The 26,532-nt window shown below is 39.4% G+C and overlaps 1 protein-coding gene across 1 annotated transcript in view; it reads left to right on the forward strand.

The window, feature by feature from the left end:
- The window catches only part of NNT (nicotinamide nucleotide transhydrogenase), a 75,537-nt gene that overhangs the window by 3,422 nt on the left and 45,583 nt on the right, over positions 1–26,532 (forward strand). The window contains exons 2-10 of the mRNA XM_072416679.1: positions 6,442–6,639; positions 11,089–11,318; positions 12,278–12,495; positions 14,438–14,525; positions 19,802–19,890; positions 21,373–21,560; positions 22,664–22,797; positions 23,440–23,631; positions 26,063–26,216. Of these exons, the coding sequence (XP_072272780.1) occupies positions 6,489–6,639; positions 11,089–11,318; positions 12,278–12,495; positions 14,438–14,525; positions 19,802–19,890; positions 21,373–21,560; positions 22,664–22,797; positions 23,440–23,631; positions 26,063–26,216 (1,444 nt within the window). The 5' untranslated portion in view covers positions 6,442–6,488. The remainder of the gene's footprint in view (positions 1–6,441; positions 6,640–11,088; positions 11,319–12,277; positions 12,496–14,437; positions 14,526–19,801; positions 19,891–21,372; positions 21,561–22,663; positions 22,798–23,439; positions 23,632–26,062; positions 26,217–26,532) is intronic.

A 26,532-nucleotide genomic window follows, 5' to 3' on the forward strand; every position in this document is an offset into this window, starting at 1 on the left:
AGCCCACCCAGCTTAAAAAAAGTTTCTGTGTTCAACACTGTAGGGGGTATCTTGTCATTCCTAATTCAGGGATGTCACCCTCCTTATCATGTGACATACGGCTTCTGTTCTGAACACTGTCACATGTCCTGTACCTGTAGTTTGCGCCATCAGCTGTTTAGGAAGGAGCAAAGGGGCTAGCTGCAGAGACACTTTTGGGTTGGAATGAATATACTACAATCCTACAATACTTGACTTAGATGTGTGTGTATATATATTATATATATTTTGTAATAGCTTCTTCTTACTGTAATGTAAATAAAATATGGCGCTGGGTGTCAAATGATTTGCTCGCCCTTCGGAGACGTCATCTCTTTGCAATGGGCTAGTAAACAGTCCTGAGGCTGTTAAAACACAGACTTGGAAATCTAAGCTTCTATAATCTGAGCCCTGATGGGCACACTGACCTAGGATTTACCTAACCCTGGAACATGAAGCCACACATACACCCCTGTGGGTGTAAATTTCCTTCCTATTGGTGTGACAGGAAAACCTTTCAAGAAAAGGAGGCTGCTGTATATGATTTCCATCTTGCAAACCATACTACACTGGCTGTTTTGCTGATCCAGCTGCTCTAGTATTTTCTAAATTGCAATCTTGGGATAATCAATCATTACAGGAGATTGGAATATGAGCTGTATATTTGTTTTGGGTCGTTGGCTTGGAGATTGAAACCATTGGATTAGCATGACCACAAAACAGATTCATCTTTGGTAGACATAAACTACTGGAACAAGGAAACTAAACTGGAACAAGGAAAGATCATTCAACACTAAAGCAGAACTTATAACAATTCTGTCCAACACTGCTACCATGTTACCCTATCTCGCTCTGTGCAGGCGCAAAATCAGGTGATGTTCCTTTCACCAAAAGTGAAAAAAAGTGCGTATCTCTCTGCCCATGCTTGCTTTTTTCACATTTGAGGAAAACCCCCTTGACGCCACAGTGCCAATCTTGGGCATGCACAGAAGGAGCAACCCACAGCCTCCTAGGCCTGTGTTGAACCCAGAATTTTTTTTGAGTTGTGTTGGAAGAAGCTGTAGGTGGGTGACAGCCCCTGTATTGTGAACCAACTCTTCAGTAACCACCCAAAAACAGCCAGGTGGTTACTAAAAAGTGCCGGGTGATGCACCCAGCTATAAGGGGCTGGGAGATAACTGTAGGATAGGTGACGAAAGTATCCCTGGATGCTGCAGGTTTCCCTTTCAGTCTTTACTGAAGCAAAAGGAGAGGGAACCTTCCCAAAAGATTTATGATGGGACAGATCCTTTTATTTGTAGCATTGATACATTTCTGAACTAATATTTAATAATGCTCCGTAAAGTCCTTTACCAATCTCTTATCTCATTGCCTTATCCCAGATCGCTTTCTCTTCCTTTCATGTTTCCAGTGGCGGTATGAATTGCTGTACCTGTACATTGACTTGACTTTATCTATGGCTTCATTGTCCTTATCAGGGCTGGGTCATCATTTACAGACATTGATAAGTTTACTCTGTCCTTTGACTCCAGGCCTTATATGTTTGCTTTTTAAAGTCCCAATACACCCAGTAGTCAGTAATAACCTGGATAAGAACTTGCTACAGCAGCAGTTTTCAGATTGTCAGACTCTGCATTACTTCCTGTGCATTTCTGGGAATTGGAACAAGCAGCTTTCAGATATGTTGTTTTCTTTTCTATTTTTTCCTGAAAAACTTGCTTCTGTCTTTCGTAGTATTTATTATTATTATTATTATTATTATTATTATTATACAGTATTTATATAGTAGTGAATATTGGGAATATAATTGAACCTCAAAAGCATTTGTTTGAATGAGGTTGCTCTTAAAGGTATTGAGCAGTCTTAAGACGTCTTACAAATGCATTTGGCAGAAATCAGATGGCCAAATCATTTCAAGGAGGCCAGAGAAGTTGTACTGTGCACCATACATTCAGAGATAATAGTACATACCAAGGATTTACACCGAACATATGGCATAGGAGAAGTTATCCTGTGTGCCCTCCATACAGACAGATTGAAAATAGATACTGAGAATTACACATGAGCATACAGGACAGAAGTGACACTTTGCCGCCTTTACTGAAAAGAACAGGTGCTGAGCAATAAATCCAGTATATGGAACGTAGGTAGCCTTCTGTATTGTGCTTGTATACAGGATAAGAACAGACACTGAGTGTTACATCTAGTATATAGAACAATTAGTTGTACTCTGTACCTTCCATACATAGAACTAATTAACCTAACAGATGGTAGGGTTCATTCATAGAGAATAAGAACCATTGCCGAAAATATCCTGTATACAAACGCAGTGGTCTCCTTAGCCCCTTTAGCCAGGCGCACCACCCTGCATTTTTCAGCAACCACCCGGCTGTTTTTGGGTGGTTACTGAAGAGTTGGGTCACAATAGAGACCTGCCCCTGTGTGAAAACTGAAAGTCACTTCAAAGGCCCGCCCGCGACTCTGCGCCAGTAAGGACAAGCAAGCTGCTGATCCCTGCCATAACGGAGTCTGTTACCCGGCCGTAGAAGCCAAAAAAAAAGTTAGTCAGTGGACAGAAGGGGACAATGAATGGCACATGAGTGATCAGAAGGGGACAATGAATGGCACATGAGTGATCAGAAGGGGACAATCAATGGGCATTAACAGATTTTCTATAGTTGCTTATTTTTCCTTGAAATCAATTGCTGAGCTGCTGCACTTCTTTCGGATTGCTGATTCAAACTTTTAGCAATGAAACTCGCTACATTTGTTTGAGTATAGTTTGTGACCTGTTGCCTAGAAAATTTTCCAGTGTAAACAATGCAGTACAAATATATACCCTGATAGCTGCCACTCTAATGAAGTCAACTTGCAGTATAGAAATAACTTTTTATGGTCTGGCTGTGGAACACTATTATTATAATTATTGCACAGTATATAGCGCCAACTTATTACACAGCGCTGTACAAAGTCTATAGTCATGTGACTAGCTGTCCCTCAAAGGGGCTCACAATCTAATGTCCCTACCATAGTCATATGGTCATTTTGTGGGGTTAGTCAATTAATTATTGCATGTTTTTGGAATGTGAGGAAACTAGAGAACCCGAAGGAAACCCACGCAAACACAGGGAGAACCTGCAAACTCCATGCAAATAGAGTCCTGGCCGAGATTCGAACCTGGAACCCAGCGCTGCAAAGGCCAGAGTACTAACCTCTGAGCCACCATGCTGTCAATGGCCAGTTGGTACTGATGCCCAAAGTGTGCCAAAAATAACCCCCTTATTACACCAGCAGCCTGGAATGTTGATACAAAGCAGGAATGATTTATGGTTTCATGGTATTGATGCTGAATTCAGCTGTTCTCCCTAAGAATGCAATCCTTGCAGTGAAATTTGATGCTAATAGTTTAGATATGCTTTATTGTAGGACTGAAAACTGGGTTCACCTATTGGCAGGACCATGAAAGTTACACCAGAGTAAAAAAAACTTCCACAATTACCATATGAGGTACTATCCACCTGGCTTGTATCTTATCAGACAGGCTGTAAAATGTATGGTCTGCTATGAAAACGTTCTGCTAAATATTATTATAAATATAAAGCCAACAATTACCAGTTTTGTAAAAACCTTGGAAAGACGGTAAAATACCAACTTTAACAACTTAAGTTGTGTTAAGTTGTTGAATAGCAAGTTAGCATTAGCAAACACCGATAAGTTAAACTGTTCCCAGTACAATGCTGGGTATGAAATCTGCCCCTAACAGCCAGCACCATATGGTCTCGGAGTGTTCAGGTTTTCTCCTCTGTCCCCAGAGGCCTCTAGAACTTATTGTGAGCTGAGTTTTAGTATATTTTGGCAGTCCTCCTATTCCTCAGTGCAGAGTATGCCTATTAGAGATAAAGTGCGTATTGCACTGTGGTATGTACTAAAAGAAATTCCAGACCTCTTACATGGAACTATGTCGGAATAGGCATATGGCTTAGCATGAATTTTGAAAGACTTCTAGAGGACGGAGCTACATGGAGGCTCAATATCATGTGAATGTGACTAGGTGGCTCTGCTCAAGGTTTCCACACTCTGCCGGGTGCTGTCCTATTGCTTGGCTCATTCAGACTTCTCATGATTCACAAAATCGAATAAAAAGGAGAAATGGGATATATTTTTTTTGCAGCATTTTGCAGCAATCTTTTACTTGTGTCTGTAAAAATAAAAACAATAGCAGAATGTCGGTTCTTCTGCATAACTTGGCTGTGCTGGTTGATGTCCGGGAGACTGGGCAGCGAATTTTACTTTGTTCGTGTACAACACGGCTCTTGGCTTAAGCTAGTCCAGAGGAATCTAGGTCACTTTTTGGGTACTTTCATGGGGCTGCACAATAATGACTCATTTACATGCCCAGTGTTTAAAGGGGAACTATACTTTTTTGTGTGTGTGTGTTTTTCGATAATGAGCACCAAGATCAATCTCTGTTTTTTTAATAGCAGTTTAAAAGTATAAACCAGACAATCTTCTACATCCTGTTTCAGCCCTGACTTTAGTTTGCACTTTTAATTCACAGAGAAGGAGCTTGTTGCTTGCTGTACATAACAACACATCACAACTCCTACTTGTATCCCAGGTGCTCAGTAATGTCTGATTGCTGAGAGGTCAGGATGGAGCAGACTGGACTTTGGCTGGGTACACACGTGCAATGGTTCTCGTCTGATAATCAGCTCAGCCCCGATATCGGAAGAGAATCTTGCATGTGTACAGGGCTCGTCGTTCATCGTCTGGACGACCATCCTGGTGGATCCAGGGACGATGAACAACAATCATAATGGAGGTGAAGGGGAAGAGAGCGCAGCTGATTGCCGCTCCATCGTTCTCACTTTTCATAGAGCATAACGGCGCTGTATGAACAGCACTCGTTCATGCATTGCAGATCATTTAAGATCCTTCCAACGACAATTATTGCACGTGTGTACATAGCCTTTGTTGCAGCAGTGTTCTCATATTTGTCTCCTGAACTTATCAACAATAAACTTTGTTTTTGTTATTGACCAAAGCCATGAGACGGCAGCTGGGTGCTGCCTTTTATGATGTGAGAGCTGTAAGTAGTCCCCTTATCTGGGTATATAGGGAGGCAAGGGCTCAGGACAGAAAAGAAACCAATACAAAGATGGAGCGGCCATGACTTTGGAGTAGTCACATTTTCTAGCAAATTTTTTAGGCATCTCATTGAATTATGATCATTCATGGAAAGGCAAAACCCTGAGGGCTGGTGGTTTTGCACTTTCCAAAAAGTGTCGGTGATCAAAACTTACTTTACCTGTGCCTTAAGGCTGTCTTTCTTAATTTGCCTTTGGCAAAGATTGCATGCAGAGTCAGTAGAAAGAATCCTTTATTGGGTTGCTTCTCTATGGCTTCCTTTGTGCATTATGATATCATTGCCACTTGGATTTCTAACCTTCATGGCTTTGAGGGTTTTTTTCCCACAATAAAGTATTTGCAGAGGACCATTATCCTTAGGACTGACGGTGACAACTGTGTGAGATAATTTGGATTCTATATTTTCTTGGTATAGTGAATATTTTTTTCCAGGGTTAACACTATTGTATTACTTGTTCTCAGAAGGACAAGCTGCTAGAAAGTCATTCATACCCTGCAGCAGTCCTTGGTTTGGACACTTTGTTTTCCTCGTGTTTTTGTGGGTTACCCCCGGCACTCTTATTGCTGTTAGGTTAATTTGCTCCTTTTTAAAAAATGTCCTTATTAGAGTAAATTAAGCGTTAATTAAGCTGGTGGGTGCATTATGGATACGAAATGTTTATTTTTAATAACATTAAATAAATATTTTTTTGTTTAGTATAAATTATATTTTTTTTCTTGATATTGCACACTTTCAAGTGTAAAGTAAAAAACCAAAAACTTAGTAAAACAATATTAAAAATGGATAAAGGCAGAAGGTGAGAAAAGGGTTAATACAGGCTGATTACCCTAAGGCTGCATACACACAATTGTTGTTGCTGGAAACTGTCTTTCGTGATCGTTTACAATGACCAAAGAGTGACAAATTAATGAACGAGCGCTGTACACACAATGCCTATCTCTGTACCCTGGTTTGCTTTGGCTGTTGTTCATGGATCCGTCAGTACAGATCCATGATAGGTGTCCAGCTTGACTGTTTGTCTCGGGCGAGAATCATCTGACGTGTGTACATAGCCTTAGGTACAAATGAGAAAATTGCTTAAATGGTGATTAATTTTATTTTAAAAATATCTTTTTACCTGCAGCAGCTCCATTCTGCTGCTATATAGCTTCTTCCTGGGTATGGAGGGGCAAGTGATTTGATATTGTTTTTCTTGATATTGCACACTACATTTTCTTGGTACAGTGAATATCTTTTTCAGGGTTAACACTATTTATTGTATTATTTGTTTTCAGGAGGACTAACGTGCCAGACGGGGAGAAGAGAGTGACTACCAGCCAACATGGTGGGCCTCCTAAGATCTGTAGCAACCAGCTGCACAAGCCCCCTCTTCAGCAGTGTCATCTCCCTGAAGACTCAGACTGTAAAGACGCCATGTCTGCGCATGTTCCGTACACACCAGGTACTCTGGTGTCAGAAGCCTGTAAAACCAGGTAATGGATACAGTCAGGGTCACGCTTTTGACTCCTTATACTGTAATCTATTAATGGATGGAATGATTTTTTTTTTAAAATAAAAGGTTTATGGTAATATTAAGTCTTTCACCTAAACTACATTTCCTAGGCTTCTGGTGGCTTTTTGTATTTTTGGCTGCAATGCACAGCCCATGCAGTGCAGGGTCAATCTCTTTACACAGCACCATTGTAAAAAGAACCAGACACTGGGGACAATATTAAGTTACATGGTCTGTGGCCATCCAGTAGCCACCCAAGATTGCCATGCAGTCTGCAGCAAAGATGGTGGCTTCGGGGGGATGCAGGGCTGAGAGGTGTCTGCATCTCTCATTTCTGCAGGCCACCTATAAAAAATTGAGCTTGGGCCTTTATCAGCCCATTTACACAGCTTATGGCAAATCTCATCCACACCAATGAGAATTTAGTTCCACCTTAAATCTGTTTTAAATTGGACTCATGACTTCTACATTCATTTGTCTACTGCTACTGTTGCTGTGTATGCTGTATGCTGTATGATGGCAACATACTTTAGAAGGAAGTTTATCATGCATTCTTTTTATATACAACCTGGTATGTGAAATGTGGCTCAGACCTGAAGTTTTCCAGCCACAGCTAGACAGCACACATTCAGAGAAAGTTGCGTGCTATAACATTTCTGTGCATGCTAGTAGTAAAAACTTGATAAGCCGGTAAGTTGATGATTAATTATGGATTTTAGTAGAGGTCAGATGAAGAGCAGTGACTGATGGCTTCCATTTTTATATCTTATGGGCTTTAAATGAATATATATATTTGTGAAGGCACATTTTTTTCTTTTTTTATATAATTTCTTATTTACATTTCTGAAATGGATACTTCTTCAACCAAACACATTAAAAAAGGAAACATCTACAAGCCATAACTGCAGATTTTTCAGGCAACCCTATAAAAAGTCAATAGGACCTACTGATTTATGTAATAAACATGATTTTTATCCAGTCGTTCCCTGATGTTTTTCTGGTCTTATCTACTTGCTTCATCCCCTATATATTCAAGGGAGCTTGTAGGGGCTTCCTTTGTCCCCACATTGCTTCCCCCATATCCCAACGTGCTGGGATTATCTACCCAGAAACCAACATCTGCCAGGGCAGATATAGTGAGGTTTACTACTATATTCCAAACCAAAACAGTCACCTGCAATTGACCACCTTCTGACTTACTACAACTGGGTTTTTCATTCCTATAGACTTGCATTGTTCCATATTTTAAATAAAATGGCAAATCCCTACCTTGTTTATTCACCTGTTTGATGGAATATTTTATAGGTAATATAACTAAAAATAAAGTATTGCTTTATTAACCACTAGTGCAAACATTTAGGACTCCTTTTTATAGTCCAGCCTTTTTTTTTTTAATATAATTTTTATTTTATTTTTCCAACTAGTACAACAAAAAATAATACAACACAATCTATAAAAAAAACAAAAATACAATTCCAGTGTTACTTCACAGCTAGTTTCCATAACATATCACAATCCAAATAAAATACAATACAATAAAACATAAAACAAAAAACATACCATAAAAAGAAAAGTAAATAAACACAAAAACTCTAACTATCTTTAGGCCCAAAAATTCTTTACAAACATAAATGATGTATAATCTTACTGGAAAGCATTATAGTATATAACAATCCATACCGTCCAGGATGCTCACAATCATTTTAAATTACAACAGTTCCTGTGTTATTATCCACGTAGAATATTTGAATCGTTCATAGATGGTCAATTTTTCCTGTACGCTAAGTACTTTTTCTATATTATTGGTACCATATCTGGAAGAAGCGGGTGATCCGTTTATCTCCCTCTCTCTCCGACTCAAATAATTCCTTATCAACTACTACTTTTAACAATGCGAGTACATCCCGTATAGACGGAGGCCACAGAATTATTCCAATCCTTCAGAATCACCCTCCTAGCCGTTAGTAGACATATACTGGTCCAACCTCTATATTTAACCGGGAATGGGACAGAGTCCTCATGCTCCCAAGAACCAAATAGACACAAAATCGGATCCTTAAGGAGCATTTGATCTGTGGTTTCATTTATAAATTGTAACACCTCATCCCATAACTGACCTATCTGCGGACAAGTCCACAAATAATGTGTTAATGTAGTATTTAATGCCCCACATTTAGGACAGTATGAATATGTCCTCTGCAACTCGGCTGAATCACGTTTCCTCATTACCTTATGTGCGCTATGTATATTTTTTAAATGTGATTCCCTCCAGACCTCGTTCACCATATAATTCCGCACATTCTGGTAGCCTTCTATAATATAAGCCACCAGATCTGTGTTTGCAAAGTCCCTCTGCTAGTGTCTTACATTTGTTTCTGTAAGAGGTTTATTAAAGAGACTTTGATAGAATTGGTAAATATTAGATATAGAGGGTGACGCTAGCGTAGTCAGTTTATCAAATACATCCTGCTGCATAGGATCATCCCGCACATATGGCTGGTGTCAATGATTTGTAATATGTCACAGCTTGTAAATAGTAGTACGGTTGGTCTATCTCTCCAATAAATCCTTCCATAAATATAGCCCTTTTTCTTTCCATTTATAAAACACTTTACTCGTATATCCAGACACAAAACCTGGATCACCAGTACTAGGAAGGTACTTGGATACATTCGTAGGTAGTTTTAGTTTACGTCTCATCTCCCTCCAAGTGAGTACCATATCCCTCACTAGCAAATGATATCTGATTGAGGCAGGTAACTGTGAGACCTTACAGTGGAGTAAAGCTTTCAAATCCCACGGTGTTACCAAGTTCATTTCCAACTCAAAATTGGAGTACCTGGAGGTATCCCCTATCCAGTCTATAACATGGCGAGTAATACATGCCAAATTATAAAGTCTCACATTCGGGAAATTAACCCCTCCCTCTTCCTTCGGCAAGTACAGTTTGGCTAAAGAAATCCTTGCTCTCTTCCCCTGCCATATGAACTTTCCAAAAGCTTTATTTAGCAATTGTATATCTTTGTGTTTAAGTAAGAGAGGTATCGTCTGCATGGGATATAACAATTTTGCAAACGACACCATCTTGACTAATTGGCATCTACCAAAGAAGGAAAGAGGCAGAGTGCCCCACCTATCCAATTCCTTAACTATTTTTTGTATTATTTTTTGTTGATATAAAGAGGATGGGAGCTTTCCAATCTTGATGCCCAGATATGATAGTCCAGCCTTTTAAAACCTTAACATGGGGAACACTTGAAATACCTTTCAGGTCTTAAGGAACCCCCTGCTATAATTACTAAATCCATAGCTTGCAGTACTTTAACATGGTGATCAGTGGGAAGAATCATTTTACATTGCTGGCTAATGGGGAACAATGACATAGTTACAGAAAGCCAAAAAGTCATTGGCGTCACTTAAACTGACCTGAGAGTTAAAAACTGCTCATTGAACAAGGAACCCGTAGCAACCTCAGGGGGAACCCTGGATGAGCAATACTGGTATAGCTTATTACTGAAGATTTACATCTGAGCACCATGGAGAAACCGGAACACTGGAGATAGAAGTCTGCATTTATTCGTGTTATGGCCAGGATTCACAGCGTGAATGTTTGTTTATTCAAATGACAGTCTGATTTAAAAAAAATACATTTTTGTATTACATATTTTGCAAATATCTTACATAACCACTGCAGTCTTTAAGTCTTGGAAGCGGGAAGACATAATGTGCAATCATGGACCCATATTTTTTTATTGTTGGCAGTTCTAAAAAATGGAAAAGTACTGATAACATTAAGGGATACTGTGTTATATTAACAAAGCTGGCCTCTATCGGGTCCTGATGCACCAGTGGCCACACATAATGGGATGCCGATGCCAAATTCTCATCAGACATAATAATTAAACATCTGTTACTATTTCTGTGAATGGGACACACAGCTAGATGAAAGTAGTTTACAGGAGGGGCCTTTGCATGGTTCTATAGTAAAGTTCAAATAATCTGTCAGTGTGGAGCCATCAGTAATCAGTACAGAAAGATGAATCTTTTTTTTCTTGGGGAAATTGGCTGTACAGAGTTTGGAATACTAGAACCAGTCCATTGGTCTGTACTTCTTTGTATCTAAAATTAGCAAGATGAGATGTTACACAATGTGGCAACAGGACAAGTTTCCTAGATTAACCTTATATTGAGGGAATAATAGTCACAAGCTGCTAGAAGTCATTCATACCTTGCAGCACTGGGTCCTTGGTTTGAATCCTGGCCAGGACACTTTGTTTTCTTTGTGTTTTTGTGGGTTTCCCCCAGGCTCCCAGGTTAATTTGCTCCTTTTTTGGTACAGTACATTAAGTATTATGGTCTGCTGGGTGCATGATGGATACGAAATGATGATAAAGAATAACACTAAATAAAGATTTTTTTTTTCTTCCAGGAATTCCATACAAGCAACTGACAGTTGGTGTTCCAAAGGAGATCTTTCAGAATGAGAAAAGAGTGGCGCTGTCTCCTGCCGGTGTCCAGGCTCTGGTTAAACAAGGCTTCAATGTTGTGGTTGAATCTGGAGCTGGTGAGGCCTCAAAGTTTTCCGATGATCACTATAAAGAGGTTGGGGCCAAAATCCAAGGAACCAAGGAAGTGTTTGCATCGGACCTCATTGTTAAAGTAATTCGTTTCTTCCTTTCTTTTTATTTGGTGCCATATTTTAAGTATAAAGAAATGGTTAAATAACATTTTTTACAGGACATTTAAAGCAGTATAGTTTGTTTAAAGCCGTGAATGGTGAACGATCAGCAGCTTTGACCAAACTGTATTGCCTGTCCTTTTTTGTTATTCCCAAAATCATTGGGCATTGCTGTAAAACGAGATTTATTAGGGTCCTAGTTGCTCCAGCCAATATAGAACACTATATTACAAAAAACAAAATACACTACTTCCCTTTAGCAAGTCTTGGCTGTGGGGTCTCGAAATCAAGAACTAACTCCCCTCTCTCCAAGGAATCATATATTATTATTATTATTATTATTAATAATAATAATAACAGTATTTATTTAGTGCCAACATATTACACAGCGCTCTACATTAAGTAGGGGTTGCAAATGACAGACAGTGACACAGGAGGAGGAGAGGACCCTGCCCTGAAGCGCTTACAATCTAGGATTGGCATTACATACATTTTATTATCAGTCCGGAAATAGAAGATGGTTGCATTCCACGTTTGCCGTGGGCACTGCATTTTAATCGGGCTGGCAATATATTCAAGATGTGTACATGCCCTAATGTGAGTTAGCCTTAAGCGCTCTCTAAACAGAATCTATATGTGTATTATTTTACCTATTTATTTTTGTGTTCAGTTAAGAAAAAAATGAAAAAAAAAAAAACATTTTTTTGTTAGGCAAATATGAAATGCATAATTTTATATTCCTACTGAAGGCAGCCGGGGACAAGTGCAGGTCAAAACCTTAACCTTAAAAAGGTTTAACTATCACATAGTAAACGGATGTGTTGACCCAGCTATACTCACCTGACTGACTCCTAAAGGAAACAAACATTAAAAAACAATTCTAAATATATTTTATAGAATAGAATGGACACCATAACAAACTTTGTGTGTCTTTTTTCAGGTCCGGGCACCAATGCTGAACCCGGCACTGGGACTTCATGAAGTGGACCTGTTCAAACCATCTTCCACTCTGGTCAGCTTTGTTTACCCCGCACAGAACCCAGATCTGCTGAACAAATTATCAGAGAAGAACGCAACAGTCTTGGCCATGGACCAGGTGCCACGTGTAACCATTGCTCAGGGATATGATGCTCTGAGCTCCATGGCAAACATTGCCGGGTAAGAATCCTTTCATGTTCTGACACGAACATTGTGCAATAAATGTCATCTGAGGGACACAAAAGATTGACCAGCTGTTATAATCTCAGACATTTCTGTGTGACGGTGATATACCTTTGCCCTATTTTTCTTTGTTTAATTTGTGTTTGACCAGTTTGATTTCAACAGTTATCTATGTGATGATGTTGGAATTTGTGTCCTCATATGTGCTTTTATTTTTCCTTTTTGTGTGCCCCTCGTTTATTTTTGTTGACTCACACTACTAGATGACCAGCATTACCTGTCACTAAGTGTTCTTTCTTCATGTCTGGTTTTCTATAACCCATTACATAAATACAGATAGATATGTAGTTGTAGGACATAAAGTGTAAACAAAAATGCAGTGTCTCCATTCCCTTTGGATGAAGACAGTCCTTATAGAATATCCGTCCAAAAATAAAGGGGGTGCTTAAAATCTTACTGTTCAGAATAATTCCAGGAAGAAGACACTACTAACAGCTGCGTACACGGTAAATTTACATCACTTCAAATAATCTTTTATGAATGAATGAGCATTGCACACACAGTGACAGTTTGTCCTATAAATGGGGGAGGGGGAGGAAGAGCGAGCTGTCGGCAGAGCCTTTGGCACTGATCAAGTAGTGGGGCCCCCCCCCCCCCCCTTTTTTTTTTTTTTTTTTTTTTTTTTTTTTAAAGAGTTTTGGCAATAATAAAATGCAGTGAGGAGTGGATGTCGGTCTTAGCGAGTGGGAGTTCTTTGGTAGACTGTACAAGTATTTACATGCAGATTGCTCTGGGTGATGCTGAACTTCCAAAATTAAAGGTGTCAAAATCCAATGAAGAAAGAAGCAGGCAGGGCTGGGGTTAGATGTCGGATGTCCTCCAGCTAGGAAATGAATTGGGCTTTAATAACTTTCTGCAGCTTCTAATGCACATTGCAAGAAATGCACAGTGTGCAGTGAAATAGGGGTAACAAATTTCAATATAGAGGTGAATCTGAACTATTGTAAAAGAAGGACTGGAGGTCAAATTAAAGCAATGTAGGTCTGTAGGTTCTACTCACTTTCATCAATCTACTAGCTTTGCTTAGCAGACCATTAGGGACATCCTACTCATTTTGCTCAGTAAACCATTAGGGTCATCCTTCTACTCGATTTTCTCGGCGAACTGTTAGGGCCATCCTTCTATTCGCTTTGCTTGGCGGACCGTTAGGGCCATCCTTCTAATCGCTTTGCTTGGTGGACCGTTAGGGCCATCCTTCTATTCACTTTGCTCAGCGGACTTTTAGGGTTATCCTTCTACTCATTTTGCTCAGCGGACCATTAGGGCCATCCTTCTACTAATTTTGCTCGGCGGACCGTTAGGGCCATCCTTCTACTCATTTTGCTCTCTTTTGCTAGTAACAAGGTCTTTGTGGGCCACAGGGGCTGCTGATCTGCTTAGGTGCCTATGGGAATGAATGCCACCATACTGCTTTAATGCATGAGGTGATTGCAGCAGTAACACAAATTTATGAACAGACCCTCAGTGTTTAGGAAACATTACTTTGCTGAGAAATCTTTATTGTGACCCAACTCCTAGGTAACCACCCAAAAACAGCCGGGTGGTTACTGAAAAGTGCCGGGTGGTGCACCCAGCTAAAAGGCTCTGGGGAGAACTATTAGTAGTCCAGCCTTGGTGACAATCATGGATGCATCCATAGATACAATGGAGAAGTTAGTTGTTGTCAACCAATGACACAAAATTTTCTATTAGCTGAACTACCAGGAGAGCTGCAGTAATTTTTTTTTTTTTTTTTTTTTTTTTTTAATTTTATTTTATTTTTAGTTTTGAGTTTAGAAAAACTTTTTTTTTTTTGGCCTATTCCAGTTAATTTATTTCACGATTAAAATATAAATTATTATTTTGATGTATTACATTTATCCTCTGTTTTGCCTTGCAGTTACAAAGCTGTTGTCCTGGCTGCTAACAACTTTGGACGTTTTTTCACCGGACAGATCACAGCAGCAGGGAAAGTCCCACCAGCCAAAGTAAGTAGAATATCTTTTTATTTCTCTCCATAAATCTAAAGCCTCCTCATAGTTTACATTGCTTCATCTGCATCTATTCCATTCAACTAATTACCAGACCCCAACGCTGCCTAACAAATCAGGTTTTTCACCGCTTGACCTGTTTAAGCTTTGATCAAATTTCTTGTGGTCCTTTACAAAGCCCTGTCATTTTTCCCAGAAATATGTCATTAACACAGTCCAAGGTCAATTTTGTGAAGAAGCCACTTAACCTAACTGCATGCTTTTGGAATGTGGGAGGAAACTGGAGTACCCGGAGGAAACAAACACAAACATGGGGAGAACCTGCAAACTCCATGCAAATAGTGTCCTGGCTATGATTCGAACCTGGGACCTGCAAAGGCCACAGTGCTAACCACTGAGCCACCGTGCTGCCCATAGGATGAAAGTCAAGGACACCCAGTCAAGATATGTCTTATCCCCAACTAGTAACATTTTTCAGAGAGTTGCACTTATGCTCAGGAATGCAGTATGGGAAAAAGTCAGGCCAGTGCAGACAGTGTGAACAATGATCTTCCAATGTTTCTAGATACCACAGGGCATGGGTTGCTTTTATATATTCTGACTTGTTTGGGAATAAAGTGAGGAAATGATACATCATCCTCTTTGACCATGGTTGTGTTGTTGGTGAAGCAGTCAGCAGATGGCGACCTCACACCTACATTCACAATGAACTGGCACCGCTTTCCTTCACATTGTAGCGCGGCGTTTACCTTTCCTATGTCACGTTGTGCAGGAGATTATGTTCCAGATGTGGCATGCTAAGCTGCACCTGCTGCTAAATGTAACATAAGCTACACATGAGCCTGTTTATGTTCAAACAAGCCTTGTGTTCATTAGCTGTGTTTTCAGGCAATGGCAGAGAAGGGGTATGGAGGATAGAAGGTGCCAGGTTGCTGTAATGTCTACAAAGTCAGGGTTTAACATTAGAAGTGTAATATTTTTATACCTTTCCTAGATACTCTATGACAGGGGTGTCAAACTCTGTCATTTTGTTTGGCCCCTTTGGGAAAATAAATGGCATCTGGCCCGCCTGCCCGCCAATGCCTTCTACAGCGAGTGATGTCGCTACCGCAACTCACGGCATCACTCACGTCCACATAGTTCTATAGACGCAAGTAATGCCAGGAACTGCAGTCCTGGCATCACCCGCGTCTCAGGTCTATGTAACAGCTGTCTGCTTATGTGGCTCCGCATTGGGCAGTTCCATAGATACTTGATAGATACTTGAAGTCCTAGCATCACTTGTCTTCTGTTTCTCCTTTGAGACCAGTCGTCTCATTCCTAGCTCACAGCAGGAGAAATAAAATTACTGCAGGAAACAAAAAATAAAGTACAAGGTAATCATCTTTGTGAAATGTGTGAAACCACTCTTTTCTGTCTCTTTTGTAAATAACTTTCCTTTTCTTTTCTAACGTGTTTTGAAGATATCAGTTGTAAATAGATATCAGTTGTAACATTAATTTCAATATTTGGTGTCAATTGATTATTAACATTCTAGCCATTTTTATTCAAATCTTTTCAAGAACTGTAGCTAGGGGCCAATTAGTGCTTACATCGCATTGACAAGTATTTTCTTGTTCCAGATTGCATGTTAAGCAATACCTCTTTGTTTCCATATAAATTTTTTTATACTTATTTCGAAGGAATTACTTCCTATTTTTTAAATAAATTTCCCAAGTTTGGCCCCCGACTTGGTCTGAGTTTTTCATTTTGGCGCTCTGTGTATTTGAGTTTGACACCCCTGCTCTATGGTATATCTATATCATGGCATCCTGAGTTGGTTTCTAGTTTTGCAAGGGCTTTGCCTTGCTGCACTGCATATCAGCTGAGTGTGGGGATCTCATATGATAGTCTGGTCTTACCTTTAGTGTTTGAACACGTCTACCGAGCTGCTTCAATAATTAAGATTAAAAAACTTCATGTTTGAAGCAGGGATGAGCCCATTAGTCTTCAAAGTGGGATTTTATGGAGTAGGAAAGACAGATAAGAAGACTTGGGTGCTATTTGGGTGATAAAAGCAATTAACTTTCCCTTCTAGGTAAACAAGATTATTTATAGAAATGTACTTGTCACACCCACGCACTTTGACAATCATTTCTGAAATTCAGCTTCTGCCATTCCTAACAAATGACACCTAAGCAGTGATGGGTGAGAATAATGATTACCAGGGTATATATATATATATATATATATATATATATATATATATATAATTTGTTAGTTTGGCATATGCAACTTTTAATGTCGAACTAATACTATAATAGAACTAATAATATTGTATATAGGGAAGTTGCTTAAGAAATTACAACTACTCCGCTTCCCTCTAGTGGTGTTGATGGTGCATTACAGGATTAGAGAAAACTTTAGCTTTAGTTATTTCTTGGTGCTTTACCTTTTTATTCTTTTTAATTTTTTTCTTTTAGTAGTTTTAGCATTATTCCAGTTGTAAACAATATTAACAGATGAAATAGTATTCAATTTCAAGCTGATTACAGGGTTCTTACTACATATACCTTATACTATATATACTATACCTTTGTCACATGCATGAGAAAGAATTAAAAAAAAAAACTGTGGCTTTTTTTTTAATTGGGTGCAGACATAGCTTATTCAATAACCTTTCAGCAAGAGAGCACAGGTGTGTGTGTGTGTGTGTGTATGTATATGTGTGTGTGTATGTATGTATGTATGTATGTATGTGTGTGTGTGTATCTATCTCTATATATATATATATATATATATATATATGTATGTGTATATACAGTGTTCTCCCCTGCCGCTTTTAGCTGAGCGCACCACCCGGCTGTTTTTGGGTGGGTACAGAACAGTTGGGTCATAATACAGGGGCTGCCACGCGCCTAAAATTTTTTCCCACCCAGCTTAAAAAAATGTCTATATATTTCTGAAAGATTGCTTTCCAATAAGACTGCATACTCCCACATGCCCTCGAGAACACAATTAAAAAGAGGAAAATAAAGAACAGAATTGCACCACAACAGCAATAAGTAACACTATAAATTGTTCTTATCACAAGTAAATCATGGCAGGCCAGCATTTTGATATGAAAACCCAATAGTAGCTTTTCACTTGATAGAAATCTATTCAGGGTCGATCTAAGACTAAAGGGTTAAAGTTTCCCTTTTAATAAAAGGCCAATTGTGGGCAGCAGGAGAGGTTACTCTGCATGGTATGCCACATTGTTATTATTAAAGCATCACAGCCAGTAACACGTTTGTCCAGTTAGCTAGTTGCAGCGCTGTAGTGGTGACAGTTGAAGGACGTGCAGATGCTTAGATTGCATTTCTCATGTAGGAATCCTAAGCTGCGGTTTCCTTCCAGCATGGGGGCTTTTTGTTACAGGTGGGGAGAGAGGGGGGAGCAAACAATCTTTTCTGGCCTTAGCTTTAGTGTGGCACAGTTGTTCCAGCTCCCCTCCTGTACTGAAATTGCTTACTCTGATTTCACTGCACACTGTGAGCTTCTCATGATGTACATTAGAAGTCGCAGCAAGTCAGATAACACACAAAATCCATATCGGTCATGCATATTCATTTCCTATTCATATTGGGGATGGGTGAACCATGGAACGCAAATTATAATCAAACTTCCTGTTTAGAATTATAAAAAGCAGAGACTTTTAACACTTTGATCCAGTCTGACTAGGTGAGTTTTATGTACGTGTAAGTTAGTCTATAGAAAAGATTTTGTTTAGGTTGGGGCTTTTCAGTAAGTTAGGTTACTTTGGACCTGATGTATTAATTCCCAGGACAACTGGAGAAGACAGACTGGGTGATTCACCCAGGTGAGAACCTGGGTGATTCAGCAAACCTAAAATGGATCTGGTCCAGGATTGAAATATTTGCCAACTATTAGGAAATTATTTTTAATAATTCCATTCCAGGTTTGCTGGATCACCCAGGTTTGCTCATGATAGTCTTTCCTCTCTAGTCTTGGAGAACTTTAAAAAATCGGGGCCAGTGTATAGCAAGAGTGAAAGTGAGTTCTCATGTATTGTACAGACTCCGCTCATGCATAGTAATGTGCACCTGTAACATGGGGAATTGGGAAGGGAAATGTCTGAGCTGCTCTCTAAGTGAAAACAAACCTCCTCTGCGTCTGTTTAAAAAGTCTCTGGTGTGTATGTGTGTGTGGTATTTTTGGATGAGTTCACTAATGTTTTTTTTACATGTACCTGGAAACTGTAATGTGCATGGAATGGAGTGCCGGAGTCCGGGAATTTGCTGCACATTTTTTATTCTGGCGTGTGTATGATTATTGTAGCTTTGGGTTGGGTTTCATTCCATTTGCTAAAGAATTGTATAGCGCTCTATTTATAAAACAGGGAATCAGACATTTCTTTAACCATTCCCATGTGGGAATCAATTACTGCTATTGAAATACATGGACCTGGAGATTCCCAAAATGGAATGTTTGAGGGAATGTCTGATTCCCTGTTTTATGTAAAAAGATATAAAAGTATAATGGTGGAGAAGGGTTAAACCTGCTTTAAGTTTAAATTGCCCTCTATTTGCCCTTTTGTTTTAATTTTTTTTAACTGAAACAGAAAATAGTGGGAACTCCAAAGCTACAGCTGTCCCCAGAATGGAAATAAAGGGGAACAACACTTTTTGTAGGGACGACTCTGTAATACTTAAAGGCAAAATCATTTAAATCCTGTCAGTATTCCGATCATTTGTATCAATATATCCAATCGAATCAATCATTTTATGGTGCCCACATTTCCTTTATGTGGTCCCACCTGCCAAATCACTAAGCAATGGTGGTTATATGCAATTGGAAGCTTGGTAAGTTGCTCCTGAAACTACAGTTCCCTGGTGGGGCATGATGTGTAAAGGGCGAAGCTCTGAGTGAAATGTTTGGAAAAGCTGGCAAAGTTAGGCTGGACATGGGTTCCAGTACATGTCCAATCCCATTCCCCTTAGGGCCATAGGCAGGCCAGTTAGGGCCACAGCACTGGGACTACAGTCCTTTTGATAGTTTCCTTCTACAAACGGCAGAACCTTCCTGTCCTACGTTCTACAAACAGCAGAACCTTCCTGTCATACCTAAAAGTCCCGTGTTAAGCAGCACTTTGTGTTTATTTCTTACTCTCTAAACAAGGAATTATTTTTTATGTATGTTAGCAGTGCCTGGGAGTTTTGTTTGCTATTTTAATAAAAAGGTTTGAATACCCAATATATTTATTTAATTGTGTTGGATTTTTTTCTGTGCAGGTATTGATTATTGGAGGTGGGGTCGCTGGTCTGGCTGCTGCAGGTGCTGCTAAATCTATGGGTGCCATTGTCCGAGGATTTGACACCAGGTATGGCTGATTTCTTAAGAAGGTTTGTATCGGCTAGTCATGCTGTAAAGTCTGACTGAAGTCAAATCGACTCATTTGTAGACTTGCGTTAGTCTAGTGACTCAGAAATGGTGGAAACCATTGTCAGCTTGATAGCCAGTAACTAACATTGGCAGTAATACAGTTCAGCCATGGCAGGCTTCAGGTTTCTTAAAGTTTGTGCTATTACTTAAATGATTCTTTACCCTCCCTGGTGGTATTCCTGAGTGTGGCTCGGGGTGGATTTTCCATACCAAAAGGTGGAGTGGAATTTCCCCTGAGGTAACCTTGTTCCCATGTTCCAGCGAAGTCCTCCAGCAGTGCCTGCTGCGTCCTTAAGCGATGTTTGCGTCTTCATTCCCTGCCGATGCACCTGCGTCCCCGGCGTGTGAACGTTGGAGATGCGAGGTCAGGGGAAGCAGATGCCGACCGGGGAAGCAGATGCCGACCGGGCATCTGCTCGTGAGTGCATGGCTGGAGGTTGGGACCATCATGCAGGTAGGCAGGACTGGGCGGGAAATTTGAAATAATGAGGATTTTTAAATGCACCGCGTTTGCATTTAAAAAACCTCAATAATCATACCGCCAGGGCTGTTAAATAATGTCTTAATTCTTGTTATACAGAGCGGTTATTTTGCCTATGCAGGACAAAAAAAAAAAAGTGTTCCCTTGTTGCCTCTTCCCAGTACATAATCTTATCCTTCTCCATTCAGCTTCAGTGATCAATGAAAGATGATCCTGACTAAGGCTACGCACACAAGTCATATGATTCTCGTCCGATAATCACCTCAGGGCTGAAATCGGACGAGAATTTGGCATGTGTACAGCACTCGTCGTTCCGACGAAGATCCTAATGAAAGTGAAGGGGAGAAAACGCAACCGGGTGCCGCTCTGTCATCCTCTCTCCATAGAGCAGAACAGTGTTGTATGTACAACACTCGTTCATGCATCGTGCAGTCTTTTATCGTTGGAAAGGATCATTAAAGATCCTTTTCAATGACAATTATTGCACGTAACTAACAGTGAGGATTTTATACAGTAACTGACACCACTCTGCCTAATAATATGATGAGACAAACATCTGTCCTAATTGCATTTATTAAAATAATGTACCTGTTCCTACTTACATACAAATTGAACTTATGAACAAACCTACAGTCCCTATCTCGTATCTAACCCGGGGACTACCTGTATATGTTGGTGGGTTTGAGGACCATAAAGTGGACATCTTTTTTTTTTTTTTCTTGCCCTGTATGGGCAAAGCATGGATTTTCTTTAAAATAACTACAGATTAGACTTCTCTACTCTGTCTGATGCACATAAACATTGTAATCCCAGTGATAATTTTATTCTGAAGCATATAAAATTTATATTTCATTATACATTTTATTATATAGTTTATATATGCTGTGCTATAACCTGATGTCATAGATAAAATGTATGTTATGCCTTTAAATAATGCAGGGCCGCAGCTTTGGAACAGTTTAAGTCTCTTGGTGCTGAGCCCCTGGAAGTAGACCTAAAGGAATCTGGTGAGGGTCAAGGAGGTTATGCCAAGGAAATGTCCAAGGAGTTTATTGAAGCTGAGATGAAGCTGTTTGCCAAACAGTGTCAAGATGTGGACATCATCATTACTACTGCGCTCATTCCAGGTATGTAGCCTAGTAATAAAATCAGGAAATAATGCATACTAGTTTTATTTTCATTACTTTTCCCTATTGTCCAATACTTGCTCAGATAAACCCACCTGGACCCCCAAATTCAGGAAAATAGTTACCCCTGATTATGAATAATTTCCCCTTTATGACTACTCTTATTGTCTGTTTTCATTCTGGTATAAGTTTGGGACTAAAGCAGTCTTGTAGAAAATGTATGGACACCTCCATTCCCTAAAGCAAAGCTTTATGCACCATCAATCTGATATCCTTACCTAAAATGGCTTCCAACATACAGACATTAAAGGATATAAAAACTGTAAAATGTTGGGACGTATTGCTCCTCCTGTGTCACTCTCTGGATCTGTCTGTTATTTGCAACCCCTACATAATGTACAGAGTATTATGTTGGCGCTGTAGAATTACGGTTTATTATTTATATTAATTATAATAATAATAATAGTATTATGTCTCAACCCCACCCCTTGTAGCTTAGGGTAAAGAAGGGGTACACTTTGCTAACAGTAAACTGTATTTGCCACACATACTTTTAATTTATTTTCCTTTTTTGATTTTGTTTTTTTTCTTTATACAAATGGTTAACTTGCACTTTAGGTTGTAACTGGTTGACATTCAAAAATCTGCAAACCTCCGGACCTGAGGAGTGCTGGATTTTTGAATATTTCACATTTTTACAGTTATTTATGCTGTATATATTTAACAGAAAATGACTACCTGTACAGTCCTTTAAAAGAGAAGGAATGAGCAGGAAAGCACGTGCAAGCAGGACCCAACAGCTGATTCTGGAGTACAGCGCCATCAAAACATAAATGGCGCCTCCAGAAAACAGTGTAAATTTGAAAATGCGCTCTGAAATCCATGCCAGAAATCTGAAGGAACCCGATTTTTGAATGTCAACCAGTATTTTAGGTCGTTGTTTCCAAATTCTATTTGTCTATATGTTGTATGGCATGAGTGCACAAAGTACTTTCTAAAATCTTTAAAATGGTAAAAAAAAAATGGTAAAGGTAAAAATCTTTAAATGCTGTTTCTAAGTTTCTTCTATTGCATGTTGTAATTCTGCTCTCCTTCATTTCTAGGGAAAAGGGCTCCCATATTGTTCAAGAAGGACATGATTGAAACCATGAAGGAAGGTTCAGTTGTGGTAGATTTGGCTTCTGAAGCAGGTGGTAACATTGAAACTACCAAACCTGGGGAGCTGTATGTGCACAAGGTGGGTTATTGTTTTAGCATTTTATTGGTATTCCATTATTCTGATCTGTCCCTCTGTTCTTTATTAATCAGTCTTGCAGGTTATTTATTAAACAGGATTTCTATAGCGCAAACATATTATGCAGCGCTGTACATTAAATAGGGGTTGCAAATGACAGACAAAGACCTTGACACAGGAGGAGGAGAGGACCTTGCCCTGAAGAGCTTACAGTCTAGGAGATGGGGGAAGTATCACACAATAGGAGGGAAGATATGTTATATAATAATTACACATGCCTAAATATTTTGAATTTAAAATCTTTTAAAAGAGGACAGCAGACGGATAATTTCATCCATATGCTGCTGCTCACTCATTGTTCAGTTACAAGCTGGGGAAGTAGTTGTATTTCTCAGCTTCAGAGTAGTGTATAGGGCTTTGTCATAGTCAGACGATAAGCTGCATTGCAAAGTATGTGACTTGTGAAACCTATACTTGTGTATCTAGCTGCCTGGCTGGAACATTACAACAAAACAAGCCACAATAGTTAGTGAGAACATTTATGATGTTCATATTTTCATTGTTTTAGATTATGGTGTCTGCTTAGATGATTTTATCTTTGTGTTTTACACAATAAGGTAACACAGTTCTTCAACTCGTTTTCAGGGTGTGACACACATCGGTTATACCGACTTTCCAAGCCGAATGGCCACTCAGGCCAGCACACTGTACTCCAACAATATCACAAAACTGCTGAAAGCCATCAGTCCTGATAAAGAAAACTTCTACTACTCTCTGAAGGATGAGTTTGATTATGGAACCATGGATCATGTGATCAGGGGAACTGTGGTCATGAAGGTAATTCATTTTTTAGGATACATTATTAGACAAATTTGCTATCATAGTTGTATACTTCCTATAAGCAACATCCTTTCAACTTGGTATAAAGTGTGTCTATTGTTGACTGGAGGTTGCATAAATAATTGCAAAGTCCATCCAAATATAGGGTTTGGTTGGTAGGCTTCCAACAAAGAAAAATGATTTTTGACTTTCTCTTCACATGAACGTATTGAAAGTCCCCACCCACCTTTTGTGTGTTTCTGCTTCTCCTGTTAAATTCTTCATGATATTTAAATAAAACAAAAGACAAGTAAAATGAGATCTAAGAAAATGTCATCAATACTGTCCTTGAAATGGCTTTGTCGTCCAGCATTTACCCAAGGGCTTAGTTGTCAGCTTTGGTTTTACTCACCCCAGTAACCTGGTGATCTTTTAAAATGTTGATCCTGCTAAAAAGCATTGAACTTTTCACCTGAATGCCACTTTTATAAATGAGGCAAGCAGAAATCTTTGTCTATAAAGGACACCTTGCTGACAAATAGGCTGTTTGCCGCTTGATTAATGGGCCTCCAGATTTCAGACTTGATGGCACAAATTGATGACAGAACTAATATGCCTGTTGCAATTCAGAGGTGGAATTCATTCTTGTATATGCACAAGGTACATTAGTACTTACTAGTTGATCAAGTTGATCATGGTTGGCACCCAGCACTTTTAAGTAACCACTCAGCTGTTCTTGGGTTGTGGCCCAAAAGTTGGTTCACAATAGCGGGACCACCACCCACCTACAGCTTTTTTCCACCTAGCCTAAAAAGAATTCTTGGTAGAATACTAATGGTGGTTATGTTTTTTTTTGGGTTGGAGCACCCAGCTTCATCATCTGAATGGCAAAACTTACCCAGAGTGAACTCCTGCAGCAAGGTTTTGTTAAAATACTGATAAACCGATATTTTTTTTTGCTTAGACTGGGATGTCAGAATAATCACCATGTCCTAAGTGTAACTAAAGTTAAACCTAAGTTTGTATGATCACACGGGTCATTATTGCAGAAGGGTACAGGCCATGTCCCTTCTGTGTATGACCTGCCTGATCGCTTTGGGTTTCTGACATCAAAGCTGAGCTGCACATGCAACGTCGGCTTTGGTTGCCAGGAAAACTCAGCAATCCTGGTTTTCTTTGCATGTGCCAGGATAAATGAACTCTCACGCATTATCCCAGCATAGCCAAATAAGATGGCTGAAGATTTTCTGCAGCAGGAGCAAGCGAAGAAAGATGGCGGGTGCTGCGCTGGAACACGGATAAGTAAGCAGTCCGTCTTTAGTTCTGCTTTACAAGGTGAAATGTATACTGAATGGGATTCACCCTTAGGAAACTTTTTAGGTTTAATGGCTTTTTCCCCCTCTCCTGATGTGCTGTCCTCATCCACATGCAGCACTGAATACAGTGGAAAACAAATAGTATTTTAGGGGAAGGCCTTTGTGTAAGCCGACCATGCAGCATCAACCTAATTACTGGCTGCCATTGTGGTGACCTGTGCCAAGTCTAAGATTAAATAGGCTGACATTCAGTCTAGGCCTGAGCAGTTCAGCTCTGTTTCCTCTCTGCTTTGTGTTTGTGTATGGTTTATTTGCACGCATACGTTGCCAGTTTTATTTAATAAAGTATTTTTTTTTTTTTTTTTTTACGGAATTGAAAGTCATTCCGAAGCAATTGTTTGCTGTTTCTTTGAAATGCCATTTTATATTATATCAAAATAAGTAAATATGAGGCTATAAATGAGTGTTATTTTTTTAGTTGTGGTAACTTGTTCTGTTACTGTGTAAAATTAGGAGAATGGTATGGCTCATAAAGTTTTGCTTTATTACTAAAAATAGGGTGTCCATACATTGTATGTAAGACTTTTCCTCTTCTCTCAAAACAATTTTACTACTCTCATATGTATCTGACTAGATGCAAGATTCTTTCATTTTAAATGTGTATGTAGTTTTATGTGTAAGTCACTTTTATTCCATTAAAAGCTTAATTGAATTTACAGATGTGGATATGCAGTCAGATACACTTGGTACAGCCTTCCTTTTATGGTCTTCATTTTCTTGTTACAGCAGCTTTCTATGTGCACCTTGCTGTGTAACAATCCCCTCCCTTTCCCTTAAATACATTCAGACTGGGGACTCAGCCCAGGGCATTCCAGTGTAGCTGTAGGTAGCAATTTTACTAGACCTTTTTTGAGGGATTTGCAAGAAAAAAGTCACAAATCATACCATGCAATGGTATAAAGGTGTAAAACTTCAGGTAGGGTTTTAATGACATAAGTACCCACAAAGATGAAGATGGGTGATTTACAGATATGTAATATATCCATGGTGCGCAGCATTCGATGTTCAAGGCTGCCTGTTTGTTTTTTGTTTTTTTTTTTTAGCTAACCCTTATATCTTTTGTGTTTTTTTAGGATGGTAAGGTCATCTTTCCTGCACCACAACCAAACAATGTTCCAACTGGAGTTCCTGTGAAACAGAAGAGTGTGGCTGAGTTGGAAGCTGAAAAAGCAGCTTCTGTTTCTCCCTTTAGGAAAACCATGACCAATGCCTCTGCATACACTGCAGGTACTGTGTATTTCTTGACTGCAGAGCTTATTTATTGTTTCCAAAAGGTAGTGGAGTAGGTGGTAGGGGTGCCTCTGGAGCAGTGGTGATCAGCTGTAATATAAGAGTCCTGAAACGTGATTCCTGACATCACTGTGGGGTCACATATGAAACTTACCTAAATGTAATGCTACTAAAAGATGCCAGGAGCTGCAGACATGCTACTGAATATTATCATAGACAAGGAGCATGCTGCAAGAGAGGGTCATAGACTGCAGACTTGCTATAGGAGTTGGTTGTAGACTCCAGATGCATCACATAGGACTGAGAGGGATCA

Source organism: Pyxicephalus adspersus, chromosome 6 (assembly GCF_032062135.1).
Source record: "Pyxicephalus adspersus chromosome 6, UCB_Pads_2.0, whole genome shotgun sequence".
Taxonomy (NCBI): Eukaryota; Metazoa; Chordata; class Amphibia; order Anura; family Pyxicephalidae; genus Pyxicephalus; species Pyxicephalus adspersus.